General features: G+C 43.8%; 1 protein-coding gene across 6 annotated transcripts in view; it reads left to right on the plus strand.

Moving 5' to 3' along the window:
* Positions 1-278: 278 nt before the first annotated feature.
* LOC139550903 (paired box protein Pax-3-like) overlaps positions 279-20,801 on the plus strand; it is a 48,399-nt gene continuing 27,876 nt past the window's right edge. For 3 of the 6 annotated variants that reach the window (XM_071362153.1, XM_071362154.1, XM_071362157.1), the window contains exons 1-5: positions 280-703; positions 1,358-1,593; positions 1,996-2,125; positions 2,553-2,699; positions 20,387-20,586. In XM_071362153.1, coding sequence (XP_071218254.1) covers positions 619-703; positions 1,358-1,593; positions 1,996-2,125; positions 2,553-2,699; positions 20,387-20,586 — 798 coding nt within the window. In that variant the 5' untranslated portion in view covers positions 280-618. Of the gene's footprint in view, positions 704-1,357; positions 1,594-1,995; positions 2,126-2,552; positions 2,700-4,294; positions 5,283-20,386; positions 20,587-20,801 lie in introns of those variants that run through there. The other 3 variants (XM_071362155.1, XM_071362156.1, XM_071362158.1) reach the window with 2 other exon arrangements.

The raw sequence follows: 20,801 nt of genomic DNA on the forward strand, positions 1-20,801 counted from the left end.
GCCTTCACTAAAAGGCGCATCTTCATCCATCAACATGGTTGGACCATATAGCCTTTACCGTTGATGACTGGAGGGCTGATCGTGGATCAGATTCTGTGAAAGCAAAAGCTCGGGGGCACCACAAGACTCAGGACACAACGCCTTGAACCCGTGAGGTCACTACAGAAAACAGTCGGCCAATCAAAATACACCCTCAGCGCCTCTGGGATTCGCCTTTCTAAGCCAATCAGAGGCCTGGAAGGACTGAGGAGAAAGGAGAGCAACAACTTATAAAATGTTTCACTTCCACCCATCTTCTCAATTCAGATAAAGTGTCAACAACAACTCCAACTAAGCGGCCTTCACTTTCAACAGAGGCAAACATTGCTTTGTCAATATTTTCACACTCCACGTTGGATATCGACAAATGCACCATTCTCCAAGGATTTAACTTGTGTTTTTTCTTGCATGTTGTTATTTTGACGAAGCAACCCGCGGAGGCTGTCCTGTTGCTCCATCGAAGCCACCGTGTAGGCCTTTAAGCTATACGTTTTTGTGGATCCCAGAATATTTCAGAAGTTTGCGGGTTGGTGTTGATTTGGTCGAGAGCAAGGTATCGTTGGCGGAGTTTTAGGAGGCATGACAGCACTAGCGGGGGGCATACCGAGGATGATGCGCCCGAACCCACACCAAAACTACCCGCGGGGAGGCTACTCTCTTGAAGGTAGGCTATTGCAAATGGAACCAAGTGCATGTTTCTTGCGTATTGGAAGATTTTGTTTGTTTGTTAATGATTCAATCAGAAAGCAAGTGTTGATATAGTGTCAACTTTGAACAGCTGCAAAACTGTTGTTCATATATAAATACTTGTCTTAGTGTGGCCTTTTAACAGACAATTAACAGTAGGCCTACACATGAACGAACATTTTGACAAGTGAATCAAAGTTGATGTATTCCCTAAATGTGTAGGCTGCTTATTGGAAACTGTAAGTAGCCTACACTAGCCTACTAAGCCATAAACAGTTTATAGCAATCCCTGGTTCAATTGAATTAACATAGTAGCAGTTGATCTCAAAACATCAACAATGCTCTTGTTATACATTTTATATTGATTTACATTGTGCACCATCAATTAAGTCTAACCTATGTAATAACAAGAACAAATAAACATTTAGCAAAAGACCGAGATCAAATGGTATGTTATTAACATATTTTCTTGCAACAGGTCTTTCTTGAAAAATATAGCCCCTTTCACTGAGATAGGATAAATAAACGTTAAATAAATAAATATAGGCCTGATTGTTTAGGCTTTTTTTTTGCTGCTGCTGTGGTTTACTTTTGTTGTTGTTATTGAATGAAATGCGTTCCCTCCGTCCAGTCTCTACCCCGTTAGGCCAGGGCCGGGTGAACCAGCTCGGTGGGATGTTTATCAACGGCAGACCCCTGCCCAACCACATCCGCCACAAGATCGTGGAGATGGCCCACCACGGCATCCGACCCTGTGTCATCTCCCGCCAGCTCCGAGTCTCCCATGGATGCGTGTCCAAAATCTTGTGCCGGTACCAGGAGACAGGCTCCATCAGGCCCGGGTCCATCGGAGGCAGCAAACCCAAGGTGAGGGCCCTAGAACCGGACTGTATAGCAGCAATGTCTCTGTCAAGCCCAACTTAACGGGCTGCACCTCAACATGCCACTAACAGGATACATGTAATTGGGGATGACAGGCCGTTAAACTAAAAGGATATATAATAATTAACAGTTTTGTATGGTATCATTTATTGTCATATGCTATTCATTATTCCGAATAGATATTTAATTTATAAGACCTTATTTTATGCGCACTTTCAGCACCATATTATTACAGACTACCAAAACATGGGTTTTGAAAACGATCAAGTAAAATATTAAACTCAACAGAAGTTAGGCACGGTGTAGCCTAATTTATATATATTTAAAAGAAGTGCAATAGCAATCATAGGCCTAATGAAATGTTTCCTGCATCCTTGCCACTTGAAGCAGACAACAACCCCAGATGTGGACAAGAAGATCGAGGAATACAAGAGAGACAACCCGGGCATGTTCAGCTGGGAAATCAGGGATAAATTACTCAAAGACGGGATCTGCGACAGAAATAACATCCCCTCAGGTATTTACTTTTTTTTTTAAACAAATAATTTAAAACTTAAAGATCTACAACCCAAACATATATTGTAATTATCTTAACCAGAGCATAATGTCCATAATGTAAATGTACGCTACTTAACTAAAATCGTATAAGCCTAGAATAATATTGTACGTTTGCAAACGCCTGGTAAAAAGTGCAGGAGAGGATAGCCTATAGGTCTACTAAAGTCATAAATGCATGTAATAATGACACCGCTATTGCAACAACCGTAAACATTCTGAAAGTTAAAAAAAAGTTTGCCAGATATAAACAGAATATTGTGAAACATTATTGCGAGGTGAAAACCAATCAACAGGTGCTATGACAATATGCATTGGATGTTGGCACTTTCATCAATTCAAGCATGATTTTTACTAACAATTTATCACTTATGTATTTACTTTCAAAGTGAGTTCAATCAGCCGTATCATGCGTTGTAAATTCGGGGGAGTTGGAGGAGAGGATGAGGAGGACGATGATGAAATCCAGAAGAGGGAATTGGAAGAGAACGAAAGACGAGCGAAACACAGCATCGACGGCATCCTCGGGGATAGATGTGAGTAATGTTTTAATCAAAAGCAGTGCAACGCTTTGGCGATGTTGAGTAGGCCCAGGACTGTAGGCCACGATTTCCTTTTTGGACAAGGGTGCAATTTTGGTTTAGAAAATTATTTTTATTTCAGAAGTATGGAATGCTTATTTTCCTCTCAATTTTCTATATTTGGTTGTGATACAATATGTGTTGAGATGTTGTTTAGAAGTTGCTAAACGTCGGTTAATTCGTTGGCCTCTTGAGACAGTTGAAAATTGGGAGAAATGGGGAATATAAAAAATTTGCTGTTGTCGCTTGAAGATGCTGAATTAGCAGATAACCTGCATATTACACTAAATTCAGATGGGTACGGCCTACATAATGTGCAGAGAAAAAAAATGCAGAATTGAATTAGAATACCCATATAATATGATAAATGGAAATATAATCATGGACCATTACTATTTAATTAAATACCTAAATCGTTTACTAAATTATTTTTTTGGACGCGTGACTCTGCGTGTAACTTTTTTTGTGGTTGGTTTGTCAAGCGGAATGATTGCTGTGCAGATATGAGATAGATATTGAATTTAAAAAACTAATATTTAAGCATTTGAAAATAACAACTCTTTTGGTGGTTTTCTGCAATACAGGCCTAGCCTAACTTTATGAATATGGAATTTTGAGTTGCATGCCTGTGTTTATACTAAACGAAACTTTTGCAAAAGGCAAACGTTTCCATATGAAGTTGATCAAACATTTGCCCAACTGTTTCGTCCCCGGTTCCTCCGCACACAATCGGACACTTGAGGATGAACTTGCCGGACAAAGGCGCGAGAGTCTATTGAGACTCACACTTCGGTTTCAAGCGCACAAAGGCCTGCTATAGCAAGCGGCTCAGTGGTGTACAAAAAGACGCCAAAGCTTTTCAAAATGTGTAGAGAAAGGGAGAAAAAATGCGCTGACAAAAGGCTGGGAGAAGACATTATGGACCCGCAATGAGCGATGAATAATTCAGATAACACCAATGGGCAACTCCGGCCGGTTTTATAGACTGCGCGCCGAGAGAAAATGGCCGTTTTCAACGAGAAAATGTTCATTTGGAGACTTTTTCAGCGTTAAGAGATGCGTTTGCTATTCAGACTCAGAGAGAACGAGACAGCATCCTATCTCTCCCTATGTCCTGGATTTTTCCCGAACACCTGTTGCTTGGTGACCTGTTGGTTTTTCAGGAATGTAGGCTATACTTTCAGAAACTGACTTTTTTAAACATACAATTTAAGAAATGTGAACAAAGCCTATTCCAAGTTCATAACAAGGTTTCGGGAGGGACACATTGACTGTTTTACATTTTTTTGTGGGGGGGGGATTAAATTATTTTCACTTATAGCAAATACATATCTGAAGAACTCAACAATGTTTTTCTTTTTACACATTTTCCAAGCATCATCAAATGATTAGGCCTTTCTTATCGCACTTTTACTCATGTGTTTAGACTCGTTGCGCAGGAGGCATGGTCTGCTTACTATTCCTGACTACTCCTTACATCAGTCATCGCAGTGTAAACCCTTTCTAGTAGATTAAACTCAAACCTTTTATTTCTTCCCACTTTCATCTAGGGACAAAGCCCGCCCAGTCCTCTTCGCCCGGGGCGCGCGCATTCATGCCATATGTATAGCCGCTTTCCTGCCCTTTTCCAGGCGAGGCATCGCGAATACAGATCAGGATAGGCAATTTACTTTGTTAACCTTTTAAAATGTATTCTCCCAGTTTGGTTAAGATTTTTCCTGCGGGGTTGGAACAAATTTGTAGGCTTGTATCTTTGTCCACCACAATCTATAGCCCATTTATGGAGATGTGATAGTGCTCTTTTGATTATGGTTGTGTTTCGATATCTGATATTATTCCCCTCCATTTTCTCTGTTATCTATTCGTGCGGGTGATGCTTTGTTTAGATAGATTATACAGGCTTGCAGATATTGTGAGATAGGCTTATGATTAGGATATAGATAATGTACGTTAGGAACAACCAGGCATGATAAAACGTTGCAACAAGTGTGCACAACAAGTGACGTTAAATTGTTATTACGACCTATAGATGTATCACAGTATGATTTACAGCCTATTTATTTTAAAATATGCCAAACGTTTGAATGGACTAAACGTTGTTCTTTTTATGTGTTATTTAGATTCAAGAAATATAGTTGAGCGTTTTGGGAAGAATTCTTCTACGTATTTTCCCTTTAATTTCCCTTTAACACAAGTGTTGATAATGGCATATCTGAAATGTTGTTTACTCAAATTATATTCCAATTCAAACACAGTCCAATGACTACTTTCCCTTTTCCCTCAGTCTGCAATGGCCATATGTAATTCTCTTATCCTCTTGTGTGTGTCTGTAGAAGTAGTTGATCTTGTTGTTTTCTTTTCCCTTTAAAGCTCTTCATTAGAATGTGAAAAGGCTGTCTTGGGTATGGAGAGGGTGTCTTCTGGCCAAATATTGATTAAGTAGGTGTTTGTAGAGGCTATTGTTGCAGGAGAGAGAGGACTGTTGCTCTCTGCCTCTTTCTCCTCGGCCTCCATTGTTGGCTACCCTTAAGTGCAGAGATCAAAGCTGCTCTATTTTGATTTATTTGTCTGGGAAAAGGCCACTGTTGAGTTCAGTGGGATAAAGTAGCTATACTGGGACCAGGTAGCTACTACTAGATCTGCATGGCATTACAGTGCACCTAGAGCATTCTGGGAAAAGGATGCCCCCAAGCAAATGGTAAATGTCGCGCTTTTAATCAGGAAATGAATCTGATGTTAAACGATTGCATTTCCTGTTTAAGAGGAATAGTTGAGTTCAGGGGAAACAAAATGTTGAATGTATAAATTCGATTATTTATATATAATTAAGAATATTATGGTGATTGACCAATTATTTAACAGTAGTTTAAAAATAAATAACAGAAATTGGGGACATAGTAAATACTTTCTATTAGTATGAACACATTCATTTGGTTCAACAATTGTCTGCAGAAAGTACTCAACCTTGTCATTCTTGCATGAGCAAATTCCATAAAGGATACCGGCATGGAAGTGGCCTCCTAAACTGAATGAATGGTTTCATATTAATTAATCAATAAATACTGGCACATTAACTGCCTCCTAATGAATGACACCACCTTCCTCTGTATATGACTATAACACCAACGGACACCCCTTTAGCCTCATTTAGCTAATTAAAATAACCAAAGTCATGAAAGAGGTGTAGCCTACTCTTGCAGATTCCATTTATGACAATGAGGGGAGGGGGGGGGGGGGGAGAGAAAAAAAGAAAAGCTCAGAAATACAAACAGTCAAAGGGATAACTTATCTTGAAAGGGAATCCCGCGGTGCCAAATTGAATAAGCCCAGTTCTTTCAAATCTGCCATGGTGAACGCAGTCAACATGTAATAATTGGTTTCATTGAGGCACATTCACAAAATCTGCTCCCATTCTCCTGGCTCCATTGTCCTGGGGCAGGCAAATAGCCAGGGGGACAGGAGGAATCAAGTGCTGACAAAACATGAAAGATTTAGCTGCTTTTGTCAAAGAAACTGAGTAGGACTTTGTTTGTGTAAATAAAGTGGGAAAACTGGCTCCCCACTACTTTGGCATGGACTGAGAGAGTTTGGAGAGAGAGGAGAGAGAGGATAGAGAGAGAGAGAGGGGGGGGAGAAAGAGTAGAGGGAAAGAGAGAGAACAGAGAAACAGAAAAAAAGTGAGAGCCATGTTTAAACGTGGCATGCATAGACCGTAATATGCAAACTCTGCAATCATTCGGTTGAAGCTAAATCTATAGGGAATCATATCAATGGCCGCTATGATTTGTGTATATACACAAACCCTATAAACCAATTAGAATGTTCCATAATGTCTTTTCTCCCAGGGCATTCAGAAATTTCAATAAACGCATGTCTCTCACTCAGTCAGTAATAGCCGACCATGTCAGGAACACACCAATACCCCCCTCAGACACAACAGCGGAAACCTTTAGGGAAGATAGACATTGATTTTCTATAACGTTGTATATTTGTCAGCGGTCCGTGCATTTTTACGCTGACTTAGTGAAGCAGAGGGATTGCGAGACGGAGAGAGAGAGACTATCTCCAGTCATAACAAACAACAGTGCCTCATTGCGACCAGTGGAATGTTTTCTACCGACTACTTTCCATCTCTGCCTCCAGGCAAAGCAGTAGAGAAATCCAGCCACTGGGATAGAGAAGAGAAATAGCTCGGTCTTGACTCTGTGTGCGATCACTGGCTGTCTCCCTGCCTGGGTTATTACTACTTATATAAACACTGGCTGTCTCCCTGCCTGGGTTATTACTACTTATGTAAACACTGGCTGTCTCCCTGCCTGGGTTATTACTACTTATATTAACACTGGCTGTCTCCCTGCCTGGGTTATTACTACTTATGTAAACACTGGCTGTCTCCCTGCCTGGGTTATTACTACTTATATAAACACTGGCTGTCTCCCTGCCTGGGTTATTACTACTTATGTAAACACTGGCTGTCTCCCTGCCTGGGTTATTACTACTTATATTAACACTGGCTGTCTCCCTGCCTGGGTTATTACTACTTATATAAACACTGGCTGTCTCTCTGCCTGGGTTATTACAACTTATATAAACACTGGCTGTCTCCCTGCCTGGGTTATTACTACTTATATAAAGACTGGCTGTCTCCCTGCCTGGGTTATTACTACTTATATAAACACTGGCTGTCTCCCTGCCTGGGTTATTACTACTTATATACACACTGGCTGTCTCTCTGCCTGGGTTATTACTACTTATATACACACTGACTGTCTCTCTGCCTGGGTTATTACTACTTATATAAACACTGGCTGTCTCCCTGCCTGGGTTATTACTACTTATATAAACACTGGCTGTCTCCCTGCTTGGGTTATTACTACTTATATAAACACTGGCTGTCTCCCTGCCTGGGTTATTACTACTTATATAAACACTGGCTGTCTCCCTGCCTGGGTTATTACTACTTATATAAACACTGGCTGTCTCCCTGCCTGGGTTATTACTACTTATATAAACACTGGCTGTCTCCCTGCCTGGGTTATTACTACTTATATAAACACTGGCTGTCTCCCTGCCTGGGTTATTACTACTTATATAAACACTGGCTGTCTCTCTGCCTGGGTTATTACTACTTATATAAACACTGGCTGTCTCCCTGTCTGGGTTATTACTACTTATATTAACACTGGCTGTCTCCCTGCCTGGGTTATTACTACTTATATAAACACTGGCTGTCTCCCTGCCTGGGTTATTACTACTTATATTAACACTGGCTGTCTCCCTGCCTGGGTTATTACTACTTATATTAACACTGGCTGTCTCCTTGCCTGGGTTATTACTACTTATATAAACACTGGCTGTCTCCCTGCCTGGGTTATTACTACTTATATACACACTGACTGTCTCTCTGCCTGGGTTATTACTACTTATATAAACACTGGCTGTCTCCCTGCCTGGGTTATTACTACTTATATAAACACTGGCTGTCTCCCTGCCTGGGTTATTACTACTTATATTAACACTGGCTGTCTCCCTGCTTGGGTTATTACTACTTATATAAACACTGGCTGTCTCCCTGCCTGGGTTATTACTACTTATATAAACACTGGCTGTCTCCCTGCCTGGGTTATTACTACTTATATTAACACTGGCTGTCTCCCTGCCTGGGTTATTACTACTTATATAAACACTGGCTGTCTCCCTGCCTGGGTTATTACTACTTATATACACACTGGCTGTCTCTCTGCCTGGGTTATTACTACTTATATACACACTGACTGTCTCTCTGCCTGGGTTATTACTACTTATATAAACACTGGCTGTCTCCCTGCCTGGGTTATTACTACTTATATTAACACTGGCTGTCTCCCTGCTTGGGTTATTACTACTTATATAAACACTGGCTGTCTCCCTGCCTGGGTTATTACTACTTATATAAACACTGTCTGTCTCTCTGCCTGGGTTATTACTACTTATATAAACACTGGCTGTCTCCCTGCCTGGGTTATTACTACTTATATAAACACTGGCTGTCTCCCTGCCTGGGTTATTACTACTTATATAAACACTGGCTGTCTCTCTGCCTGGGTTATTACTACTTATATAAACACTGGCTGTCTCCCTGCCTGGGTTATTACTACTTATATAAAGACCGGCTGTCTCCCTGCCTGGGTTATTAACCCTGCCTGGGTTATATAAACCCATCTTAACTTGGCCAGTGGAACTGTATTGTGACAGTATTGTACACCAGAAATCCAAATTCACAATACCTGGAATATAGCAACTCTTTCTAGGAGATTGATGTTGGATGGAGTGATCAGAACTCATTCAGGGCAGAGTCAAGAATAGAAAGAGGAGTGGGAGGCCCCGGTGCACAACTGAGCAAGAAGACAAGTACATTAGAGTGTCTAGTTTGAGAAACAGACGCCTCACAAGTCCTCAACTGGCAGCTTAATTAAGTTGTACCCGTAAAACACCCGTCTCAACGTCAACAGTGAAGAGGCGACTCCGGGATGCTGGCCTTCTAGGCAGAGATGCAAAGAAAAATTCATATCTCAGACTGGCCAATAAAAATAAAAGATTAAGATGGGCAAAAGAACACAGACACTGGACAGAGGAACTCTGCCTAGAAGGCTAGCGTCCCGGAGACACCTCTTCACTGTTGACGTTGAGACTGGTGTTTTGCGGGTACTATTTCATGAAGCTGCCAGTTGAGTACTTGTGAGGCATCTGTTTCTCAAACTAGACACTCTAATGTACTTGTCCTCTTGCTTAGTTGTGCACCAGGGCATCCCACTCCTCTTTCTATTCTGGTTAGAGCCAGTTTGCGCTGTTCTGTGAAGGGAGTAGTACACAGCATTGTACGAGATCTTCAGTTTCTTGGCAATTTCTTGCAAGGAATAACCTTCATTTCGCAGAACAAGAATAGAATGACGAGTTTCAGAAGAAAGTTATTTGTTCCTGGCCATTTTGAGCCTGTAATTGAACCCACACATGCTGATGCTCCAGATACTCAACAAGTCTAAAGAAGGCCAGTTTTATTGCTTCTTTAATCAGTCACTGAAGAGCTCAACGTGGCACTGTCATAGGATGCCACCCTTCCAACAAGTCAGTTTGTCAAATTTCTGCCCTGCTGCAGCTGCCCCGGTCAACTGTAAGTGCGTCTCAGCCGCGAAGTGGTAGGCCACACAAGCTCACAAAACGGGACCGCTGAGTGCTGAAGCTCATAGCACGTAAAAATCGTCTGTCCTCGATTGCAACACTCACTACTGAGTTCCAAACTGCCTCTGGAAGCAACGTGAGCACAATTACTGTTCGTCGGGAGCTTCATGAAATGGGGTTCCATGACAGAGCAGCGCCACACAAGCCTAAGATCACCATGCCAAGCGTCGGCTGGAGTGTTGTAAAGCTCGCCGCCATTGGATTCTGGAGCAGTGGAAACGCATTCTTTGGAGTGATGAATCATGCTTCACCAACTGGCAGTCCGACAGACAAATCTGGATTTGGCGGATTCTAGGAGAACGCTACCTGCCCCAATGCACAGTGCCAACTGTAAAGTTTGGTGGAGGAGGAATAATGGTCTGTGGCTGTTCTTCATGGTTCGGGCTAGGCCACTTAGTTCCAGTGAAGGGAAATCTTAATGCTACAGCATACAATGACATTCTAGACGATTCTGTGCTTCCAACTTTGTGGCAAAAGTTTGGGCTAGGCCCTTTCCTGTTTCAGCATGACAGTGCCCCTGTGCACAAAGTGAGGTCCATACAGAAATGCGTTTGTCGAGATCAGTGTGGAACAACTGGCCTGCACAGAACCCTGACCTCAACCCCACCGAACATCTTTGGGATGAATTGGAACACTGACAGCGAGTCAGGCCTTATCTCCCAACATCAGTGCCCGACCTCACTAATGCTCTTGTGGCTGAATGGAATCAAGTCCCCATAGCAATGTTCCAACATCTAGTGGAAAGCCTTCCCAGAAGAGTGGAGGCTTTTATAGCAGCAAAGGAGGGACCAACTCCATATTAATGCCCATGATTTTGGAATGAGATGTTCGACGAGCAGGTGTCCACATACTTTTGCTCATGTAGTGTATGTTAGCGGTGCATTCAAAAGCATCCCCCTCCCTATTCACTCCCTTATTTATCTCCTCTCACCCTGGCTATACACACCACATTTACTTCAGCCTATGTCAAAGTATCACTCTCAAGACTCTCTCTCAAGAAAATCCACACTGGTTTATCTGCAAGTGAATACAGGCTCTATGCTTCATTAAATCCTCTTTCTGTGCTGGCACCCGCATTGTGAGGACTGTGATATTAATTCAAAGGACAATTAATGAATGCAGGCCAACTTTGAAGTGAGGGAGCGGGGTCCTGCCCTGGGCCTGCCTCTCGTCACTGATGGACTCCCGTCACATTCTCCCCACTGCCCAGAGAGACAGTTTGAAGTGGCTGAAAGAGAAAGAGAGAAGAAGAGAGAAGAGAAGAGTGGCCAATAGAAGGTCAAGGAGAACGCTCTATTTCCTTGGAAGTATTAGCTAAGCAAAACTCTGTGATGGTGGAGGATAAAGGAGTTCGGAGAGAATGAGGTCGGGGGGGGGGGGGGGGGGCGAGGGGAGTTCTGGCAAAAAAGGTTTCGATACAATGAGATAGTTAATTGAGTAAAGCCAGACAGCGTTGTCAATCACTTAACTTGGTTTAGCCTTGCTTCTTTATTATTTTTTAAGAGCGGTTTAGTTCGGCGCAGAATGGAATGGACACGGTAGAGTCATTTCGTTGCTCTTTTTAGCCGTGTTTTCTCACGGAAAAGAGCAAAAGAAAAAGGTCTGCTTTTGTTTTCGCGTCTTTGTGCATCTCGATTAGACGCAAACATTATCCAAGCACTTTGAGATACGCCTATTAAATTGAAAAAATATCAGAAGGTTAAAATATAGAAACCAGGACAGACAGACTAACCAGCAAAAGGAGAAACAGAAAGAAAGACACGTCACAGCCTAGAGAATGTGTTATGGAAAAGAAGAGAAACTTAGGAATGCCACGGTGGTTGAACTCTCTGGCCGTTCACTGCCTATGAAGTTTTTGTGGAGGGGTGATGTTGGCCTGTAAAGGGGTCAGCAGCCCACCTCTGCTCCTCTCCTGCCCCCCTCCCCTTTATGACAGTACATGGGGGTGTAGTTTGGCAGGGTCAGAGGGCGACTTAGGGTCACTGCCTGTTAAAACTATCTCCTCGTCAGGAAGAGAAGGTTAGAATAATGTTTAGTTCACCATGACAGCTAATGGACTCCCGTTCTATTTCTCTGGGCTATAGAACATATTACATAGACATCCAATATTATAGGAATCTTGTAGGTTTTTCTGATATTATTGCATGGATGTGTAAAGCTAAAGTGAATTGGAATGATGCTGGTGGTTGCTTGGTGTGAGACTATGAGAGTAGGCCCACTAGGCCCGTTATGCACCTGGGGAGCAGGTGGCTTGGGCGGCTGGGCCGGGGTGGGTCGGTGCTGGGGGGAGCGTGTGGCAGACTGGCCTGTTCATGTGGCCCTGCATGGGTGCTGTGCCACTGCTTTGTCCCTTCTCTGGGGGTGGCAATGCCACCGTGAAACTGTCACCTCACTCCACCCCACTGGAACTAAATAATAAGATGCCCCATACTGGGTCCACATAATGCCCTGCACAGGTCCGTTTGGGGCTTTTTGCCACTTCAGCTATATTAGAGAGTGATACATCTTTTTAACGTCATATCGCTGACTCTCTTTGTGTGTGATCTCCGCAGCCCGCTCTCCAATCGCTCTCTCTCTCTCTCTCTCTCTCTCTCTCTCTCTCTCTCTCTCTCTCTCTCTCTCTCTCTCTCTCTCTCTCTCTCTCTCTCTCTCTCTCTCTCTCTCTCTCTCTCTCTCTCTCTCTCTCTCTCTCTCTCTCTCTCTCTCTCTCTCTCTCTCTCTCTCTCTCTCTTGCTCTCTCGCCCTCCATCCCTGCTCCATCCCTCCTCCTTCGTCCCTACCTCCCTCATTCCCAGGCAGCTGCAACAGACTCCTGGGGGCTCCTTAGCAAGTCAAGTGAGAGCCAGGCCCCGCTCCCCTCTTTCTCCCCATCCTCCCCTCTTTCTCCTCCTTTTCTCACCACACTGTTAACTCCAGCTGGGGCCATAAGCTGTCAGTTAACCATTATACCCTGTGTGCATCTGCTGGGTCTAGCCCTAGCTTTTCCCTGTCACGCCTCCATGGCGATGATGTACTGTTTTATTCAGTGAGTCAGCCATCCAGTCCTGCTCTCTGAAAGGGCCAGATCTACTTCCCTGTGCAAATAACTAGTTAATTTGTCTCTTCTGCCTTTTGTTTTGGGTGCAGGGGAACACATGTCAGCAGCTCAATTACCCTCTCTATTAAGAGCCCCTAGAGGAAGGGCCCTACGACCAGCCCCGTCATAAACGGCCCCATATGGCCCTCTCTCTAAACCCTTTCTCTCTATTTAGACCTACTGTATCTCTCTTTTTCTGTTGCTTTCTGTCTCTTTCTGGATTCTCTCTTTCCTTCTATCCGGCTCAGTCCTTCTGGCTCTTTCTCTATCTCTTTTCTCTTTCTCCATCAGTCTCCTTCAATCTGCCTCTTTTTCTTCCTCTCTCCCTCTCTCCCTCTCTTTCTCTCCCTTTCTACGTCTTTATGCTGAGATTGCAAAATCAGAGCGTGTGTATTGGCGACTGTGTGTGTGTATTTGTGTGTGTGTATTAGCGACTGTGTGCGGGTGTGTTTGCTTGTGTGTGATTGTGTGTGTGTGTGTGTGTGTTTGTGTGTGTATTGGCAACTCTGTGTGCAGGTGTGTTTGCTTGTGTGTGATTGTGTGTGTGTGTGTGTGTGTTTGTGTGTGTATTGGCGAGTCGTGACTCTGTGTGTGTGTATGTGTGTGTCAGCCACTATGTGTGTGCATTATGTGTCTCCTCGTGTTAACGTCTCAGAGTAGGGTGGAGAGGGAATGCTTGCCAGGGTGTGTCTTGGCCACTGGACTCTACACAGTCAACAAGCCCAGTCAGTCCCTATTTGAGGTCTGGTCTGTGTGGAGGTTCACATCTCTGTGTGTGTGCCATGCCTGTCAGCTTCCTGGATCCATAAACCATTTCGTTTAGTTAAGGTTTGTGTGTGTGCTTTTGGCAATGTCAGTCCTCTGTAAATCGATGTGGGCGTGTCTGCATGTGTTAGCGCGGGTTTCTGTGTGAACGGCATATACATTTTTATACAACTTTTTTTAACCTTTATTTAAGAAGAGAGTCATGCTGAGACCACGGTCTCTTTCACAGATGAGCCCTGTATACACATCAATACACAACAATTACACTATACATACAGTTGAAGTCTGAAGTTTATATACACCTTAGCCAAATACATTTAAACTCAGTTTTTCACAATTCCTGACATTTAATCCTAGTAAAAAAATTCCCTGTTTTAGGTCAGTTAGGATCACCACTTTATTTTAAGAATGTGAAATGTCAGAATAATAGTACAGAGAATGATTTATTTCAGCTTTTATTTCTTTCATCACATTCCCAGTGGGTCAGAAGTTTACATACACTCAATTAATATTTGGTAGCATTGCCTTTAAATTGTTTAACTTGGATCAAACGTTTCGGGTAGCCTTCCACAAGCTTCCCACAATAAGTTGGGGGAATTTTGGCCCACTCCTCGTGACAGAGCTGAGGTCAGGCTTTGTGATGGCCACTCCAATACCTTGACTTTGTTGTCCTTAAGCCATTTTGCCACAACTTTGGAAGTATGTTTGTGGTCATTGTCCATTTGGAAGACCCATTTGCGACCAAGTTTAAACTTTCTGACTGATGTCTTGAGATGTTGCTTCAATATATCCACATAATTTCTCTCCTATGATGCCATCTATTTTGTGAAGTGCACCAGTCCCTCCTGCAGCAAAGCACCCCCACAACATGATGCTGCCACCCCTGTGCTTCACGGTTGGGATGGTGTTCTTCTGCTTGCAAGACTCCCCCTTTTTCCTCCAAACATAACGATGGTCATTATGGCCAAACAGTTCTATTTTTGTTTCATCAGACCAGAGGACATTTCTCCAAAAAGTACAATATTTGTCCCCATGTGCAGTTGCAAACCGTAGTCTGGCTTTTTTATGGCGGTTTTGGAGCAGTGGCTTCTTCCTTGCTGAGCGGCCTTTCAGGTTATGTCGATATAGGACTCATTTTACTGTGGATATAGATATTTTTGTACCTGTTTCCTCCAGCATCTTCACAATGTCCTTTGTTGTTGTTCTTGGACTGATTTGCACTTTTCACACCAAAGTACGTTCATCTCTAGGAGACAGAATGCGTCTCCTTCCTGAGCGGTATGACGGCCCATGGTATTTATACTTACTATTGTTTGTACAGATGAACATGGTACCTTCAGGCGTTTGGAAATTGCTCCCAAGGATGAACCAGACTTGTTTATTTTGATTTCCCATGATGTCAAGCAAAGAGGCACGGAGTTTGAAGGTAGGCCTTGACATACATCCACAGGTACACCTCCAATTGACTCAAATTATGTCAATTAGCCTATCAGAAGCTTCTGAAGCCATGACATAATTTTCTGGAATTTTCCAAGCTGTTTAAAGGCACAGTCAACTTAGTGTATGTACACTTCTGACCCACTGGAATTGTGATACAGTGAATTATAAGTGAAATAATATGTCTGTAAACAACTGTTGGAAAAATTACTGGTGTCATGCACAAAGTAGATGTCCTAACCAACTTGCCAAAACTATAGTTTGTTAAACAAGAAATTTGTGGAGTGGTTGAAAAACGAGTTTTAATGACTCCAACATAAGTGTATGCAAACTCCCGACTTCAACTGTATCTACATACGCAATCATTACACAATACATGAAAAAAACACATAACTCGAAAAGCAAAACACAATGATACGAAACAAACATAGTCTTCAGTAAAAAGGCCCTCTGACATCTGCCTGAATTGCCCGCCTAAAGGCACCAACTCCACCAACTTGAAGGACTTTTGGAGAGGATTCCACATGAGATGCACAAATAAAAACACTATGCAGACTCATTGGAGATTGAATTGATCCCTGAGTCCAGGTCTGGTAACTTATACGTCTGAAGGTTAACAATTTAGTAAGGTACGGCGGATGTTTATGCAAGAGGGCTTTATAACCAAAAAGTGCTCAATGCATCGATCTAAGAGACTGTAATTATTTAAAATCTCAGACACACCGTTAGGATTGTCAAACGTTTGCCTGCCGACAGTACTCAGCACCTCTGAACAGTGTTGGCAGTCAATCCCTTTTGTGTTCACACAGCAAAGACCTAGAAGTCGTCAGCCACTCAGCCTTGTTAAAATACTCCCATCCAGAATGTGGCAGTAGCGTTGTTTGGCAATGCATGTCCGTATGTGTTGCTTAGTTCATGGTCTAGATTCCAATGTTAACAAGCTAGATAGCTTCGCTAATGTTGCTATTTTGTAGAAAGCACTTGATGCCCACAGCTAGATAACTACCTAGCAAGATGACAAAGAAACAATTGAATACATAATCCCACACTGCCAGTGCCAGACCAGAGCCACATGTTGAAATATCTAGCTAATGTTAGCATATTCGCTAGCTGGCACAACCTCGCTAGTTAGCTAAGGACACTGCGCTAACTCGGCAGCTAACACAGGTAGTTTTTCATGGAAACGAATCCATTGTGATTTAATGATAATGTAAATATTAGCTACAGTGGTTAGCTAGCTTGGAGGAAGTATTTAGTGTTGCGTGCATTGCATCTGTGCACTACCATCCCATAGCCTAAATTGCATATTAATTGTGATTGGCTCATGGCCTATTTTTTCTTTTTTGTTGTCACTCCTGTTGGCTCCCCCACGTGGGGATTCGTGCTCTCTGATTGGCTCAAAGTCAAGTTGTTGGCCACTGCATTGCGATTCTAAAAGTAGAAATGTCAGGTTTGTCGCTACTGGTTTGGCACCCAGCAGGTACCGCTTTTGTTCTAGCAACTGTGATAAGTATCTATCGGCAGTGAGATTTTCGGTGTGTTTCATGCTTGAGAGGGAAGCACTGTCTAACACAAACTACGTACCTGTTGAAATCTATATATCTATCTATCCTTACTGTGTCGCTCTGTCAACCTTATTCAATGTATCCTTTATCTACTGGCCTTACACGTCCTGGTCCTGCTTTGTTTAAATGTCTATTTTAGTGGGTAATTCAGCAGCAAAACCAATTTCCTCCTCAGGGAAAATAATACATTTTTACGTTCATTTAGATTATTGTCAGAGGCACAGCCAAACTGTGGAGTATTTTGTACTCTCAGCACCCTGGCTCTTTAGCTCCAGCGTAACATTTGATTTGAGTGTTGAAGTGAGGAGGTCGAGGCCTCCCTTTGTGTGTTCAGTATCCTCTTCTCCTGTTTGTTGATGGGAATGTGTGGGAACCCTGTTGCTCTAGGTTCCTGCGTTTGCGTCGATGTTGCCCTCTCGTTGTGATCCGCCACGGCATCGGAACGTGGTTGGTATTCTCAAACTCAAACGTGGGCGGTTGTGGCGGGAGGAAGAGGGAAGTGGAGTGATGGAAATGGATGTGGTGGAAGGGACAGTTTTAACAATGAGTGGAGCAGAATAGAGAGCAACCCCACTTTTACCTCTCTCTCTCTCTCTCTCTCTCTCTCTCGTTCCCTCCGCAGCACCCCTTCACCTCTGCCTATCTTCTCCAGGTGCATTCAGCTCCCATCTCAGTTACCCCCACCCCCCTCATCTTCTCAACTCCACAACCCCCATGCCCCCACCAACCCCCATGCCCCTCTGGCTATAGATGGAAGGTGGGAGGGATTGGGGGGGTGCTCCCCTGCTGTGCCCCTCTACAGCCCCCAGTGGCCCCTCTCTGGCCCTCTTTGTGCCCCCACCACCCCCCTTGCCTCGCTCACCCATCCAGACCCCCATTCCCTCACTCCCCTGCTGGGCAGGTGACAGGGCCCTGAATGCGGGCCGGGGCAGCCCTGATGGATTCTACAGATGGAGCGTGGAAATCAGCCCAATAGAGCCCTGCCACAGGCCTTTCCCCTCCGCCATACAAAGGAACCCGGGCCATAACACTCCCAAAGAGAGAGATGGAGAGAAAGAGATGGAGAGAAAGAGATGGAGAGAACGAGAGAGAAAGAGGGCCAAAAGGATGACAAAAGTAACACTGGCATTTTTCATTAAAGTAGAGGCCGTGATGGAGTGTTTTCGCGGCAGTTTCTGTATATATATATATATATATATATATTATTAGTGAGAGAGAGAGAGAGAGAGAGAGAGAGAGAGAGAGAGAGAGAGAGAGAGAGAGAGAGAGAGAGAGAGAGAGAGAGAGAGAGAGAGAGAGAGAGAGAGAGAGAGAGAGAGAGAGAGAGAGAGAGAGAGAGAGAGAGAGAGAGAGAGAGAGAGAGAGAGAGAGAGAGAGAATTTCTCTCAGCTCTTCTCAGCTCGTTTTCAGCTTTCTTTTGGTCTCCTTCTTTTCTCTCAGCTCTTCTCAGCTTGTTTTCAGCTCTCTTTCTGTCTCATTTTCTCTCTTTCTTCTTTCCTTTAAATGGCAATGACCATGATGTGTGTATTTGTTTATTGGTTTGTTTGGTTTTTATCTTGTTTATCGCTTAATTAATCAGTTTCTTGTTTTGTGAATGTTTTGAGTAACACGTGTAGTTGCTTTTGGGGCAGAATAATTTGGGGGCAGAATTTGAGACTATTTGATAGTTTAGGACATAATAGCATCCCAATAGAATTAATGTAAAATTCACTGCAGAAAAAAAATATTTACTATACTTGATCAGTTTTTCAGTTAGGGTTGATGCCTTGTCCATACCTCTCCTCAACATTGCTGTCAAAGTAACACAAACGTCCAAGCCAGACCAGTATTCCAAATCATGGCTCAAAACTTTCTGCTCTGATGGATATTTACTCTTCACGTCCAACAAATCTCCCATGAGCTTCTTTGCTCTCAATGCTCTGTCCGGTGCCCCTGGTCTGAATCTAATAAAGAGCTCTTCCCTGCGTTGGAATCTTGTTTCGGCGTTCCGGAGCCACAGCAGAATTCCCAGAGCTCAAATCCCTGTGTAATGCCTGGATGGGCTCTCACTGGCAACCAGCATAAGCATTTCCTGTTCGGCTCCAGAGGCTGGCACTGAGGAGACGGGAGAGACGGGAGCCCCGCTCCCCTGCCTGCCTGGCTCTCTACTTTTAATTAAACCTAAATCTGGAGAGGAGAGAGAGAGGAGAGAGGGAGAGCTGAAGAGAGGGAGGAGAGAGGGAGGAGAAAGAGAGAGCTGAAGAGAGGAGAAGCGTAGAGGAGAGGTTACCTCCATTAACCATGCATCCACACCATATTCTCTCTCTTTCTCTCCACCTCTTTCCTCCTCTCTGATGCCTCACAGAGACATGAGGTGGTCTTGGTATGGGTAATACTATCATTACAATAAAACTGGATTTGCTTTTAGGTGGATGTTTGGGTCTATGAGACATACGAGCACAGACTCAGACAGACCCCTATTTAAAGCTCTGTCCCACCTTCTGTCAGACTTCATGATTAGAAGGTCCCTCAGGCAAAGAGCTCAAGGGAATGGAATTTAACCCTTTCTGTCTGTAGCCATCTGCGTTGGAAACATTGTTATAGAGAAAAAGCAACGCGTGAAATCAGAGGTCCTAGACACAGCAGACAGATGCATGTGTGTGTGTATACGTTTATGTGTGTGTGTGTGACGAGTGCATTGCAGACACGTAATGGTGGACAATGGGTGGCTGTCACGCTAGTTTGAGGACCCTAATCATTATTTAATAGACAGCTAGCCTCCCCCCATACGCTGCTTTAGTCCTTCAGTCTCCCAGCCTCAAGCCTTCATTCACCACTCTTCTGCTGAATTAGGCCTTAAAAGCCCTCTCCGTCTCTCTGTCTGTCTGCCTCTATATCCCTCTGTCCCTCTGTATGTCTGCCTCTATATCCCTCTGTCCCTCTGTCTGTCTGTTTCTATATCCCTCCATCTGTTTGTCTGTCTCTATATCCCTCCCTCCGTCCGTCCGTCCGTCCGTCTTTCTCTATATTCTTCTGTCGCTCTGTCTCTCTCTATATCCCTCTGTCCCTATGTCCTTCTGTCTCTTCTGTCCCTTCTGTCCTTCTGTCCCTTCTGTCTCTCTGTCCCGCTGTCCAGCAGCCCTCAACTGAGCAAGCAGATAAAAGACACAATCTGGGATTCATTTTTCATCCAAAATGGCGATATCCTACTTTGCCCAACAGGTATACAACTCCTTTAATCCATGTTTAAACAGACTACTGGTCTCTCTGGGCTCTCTTTTGATCACCTTAGGATCCACTGTGGCCTGTGTGATGTTTAGAAGGGGGTGTTAAGAATCAATTTAAAGTGATCCCACCCTGTGAAAGCCCTAAGGCCACATCATAGTGGGCGAGAACTAGATATATTATTCTCTGACCGCAGGAGCTACCCAGGTCAAACTCTGTGCCCTAGTCATTACATTACATTGCAGGATTTATCCCAAGTCTTTGACACCTGTTGCTTCTGTGTGTCTCTCTAATAAAGGTCAAGGGTTTACTTTACATTCCAAGTCTTTTTTCTAACCGGCCAATCAGAATAACCATTATCTGTTATGTGTTTGCAGCCAGCCACTCAGACGAGGGTTCAGACGTGGACTCCGAGCCGGGCCTGCCACTAAAGAGGAAACAGCGTCGCAGTAGGACCACCTTCTCAGCCGAGCAGCTGGAGGAGCTGGAGAGAGCCTTTGAACGAACACACTACCCTGATATATACACCAGAGAAGAGCTAGCTCAGAGGGCCAAACTCACAGAAGCCAGAGTTCAGGTTAGTGAAGACCAATACACACATAGGCAAGAATGCAGACATACACAGACAAGTACACAAACATGGGCAAGCACATACACACACATGGGCAGGCAGGCATGCATACATGCTCAGACACACACACACACACACACACACACACACACACACACACACACACACACACACACACACACACACACACACACACACACACACACACACACACACACACA

Source organism: Salvelinus alpinus, chromosome 23 (genome assembly GCF_045679555.1).
Source record: "Salvelinus alpinus chromosome 23, SLU_Salpinus.1, whole genome shotgun sequence".
Taxonomy (NCBI): domain Eukaryota; kingdom Metazoa; phylum Chordata; class Actinopteri; order Salmoniformes; family Salmonidae; genus Salvelinus; species Salvelinus alpinus.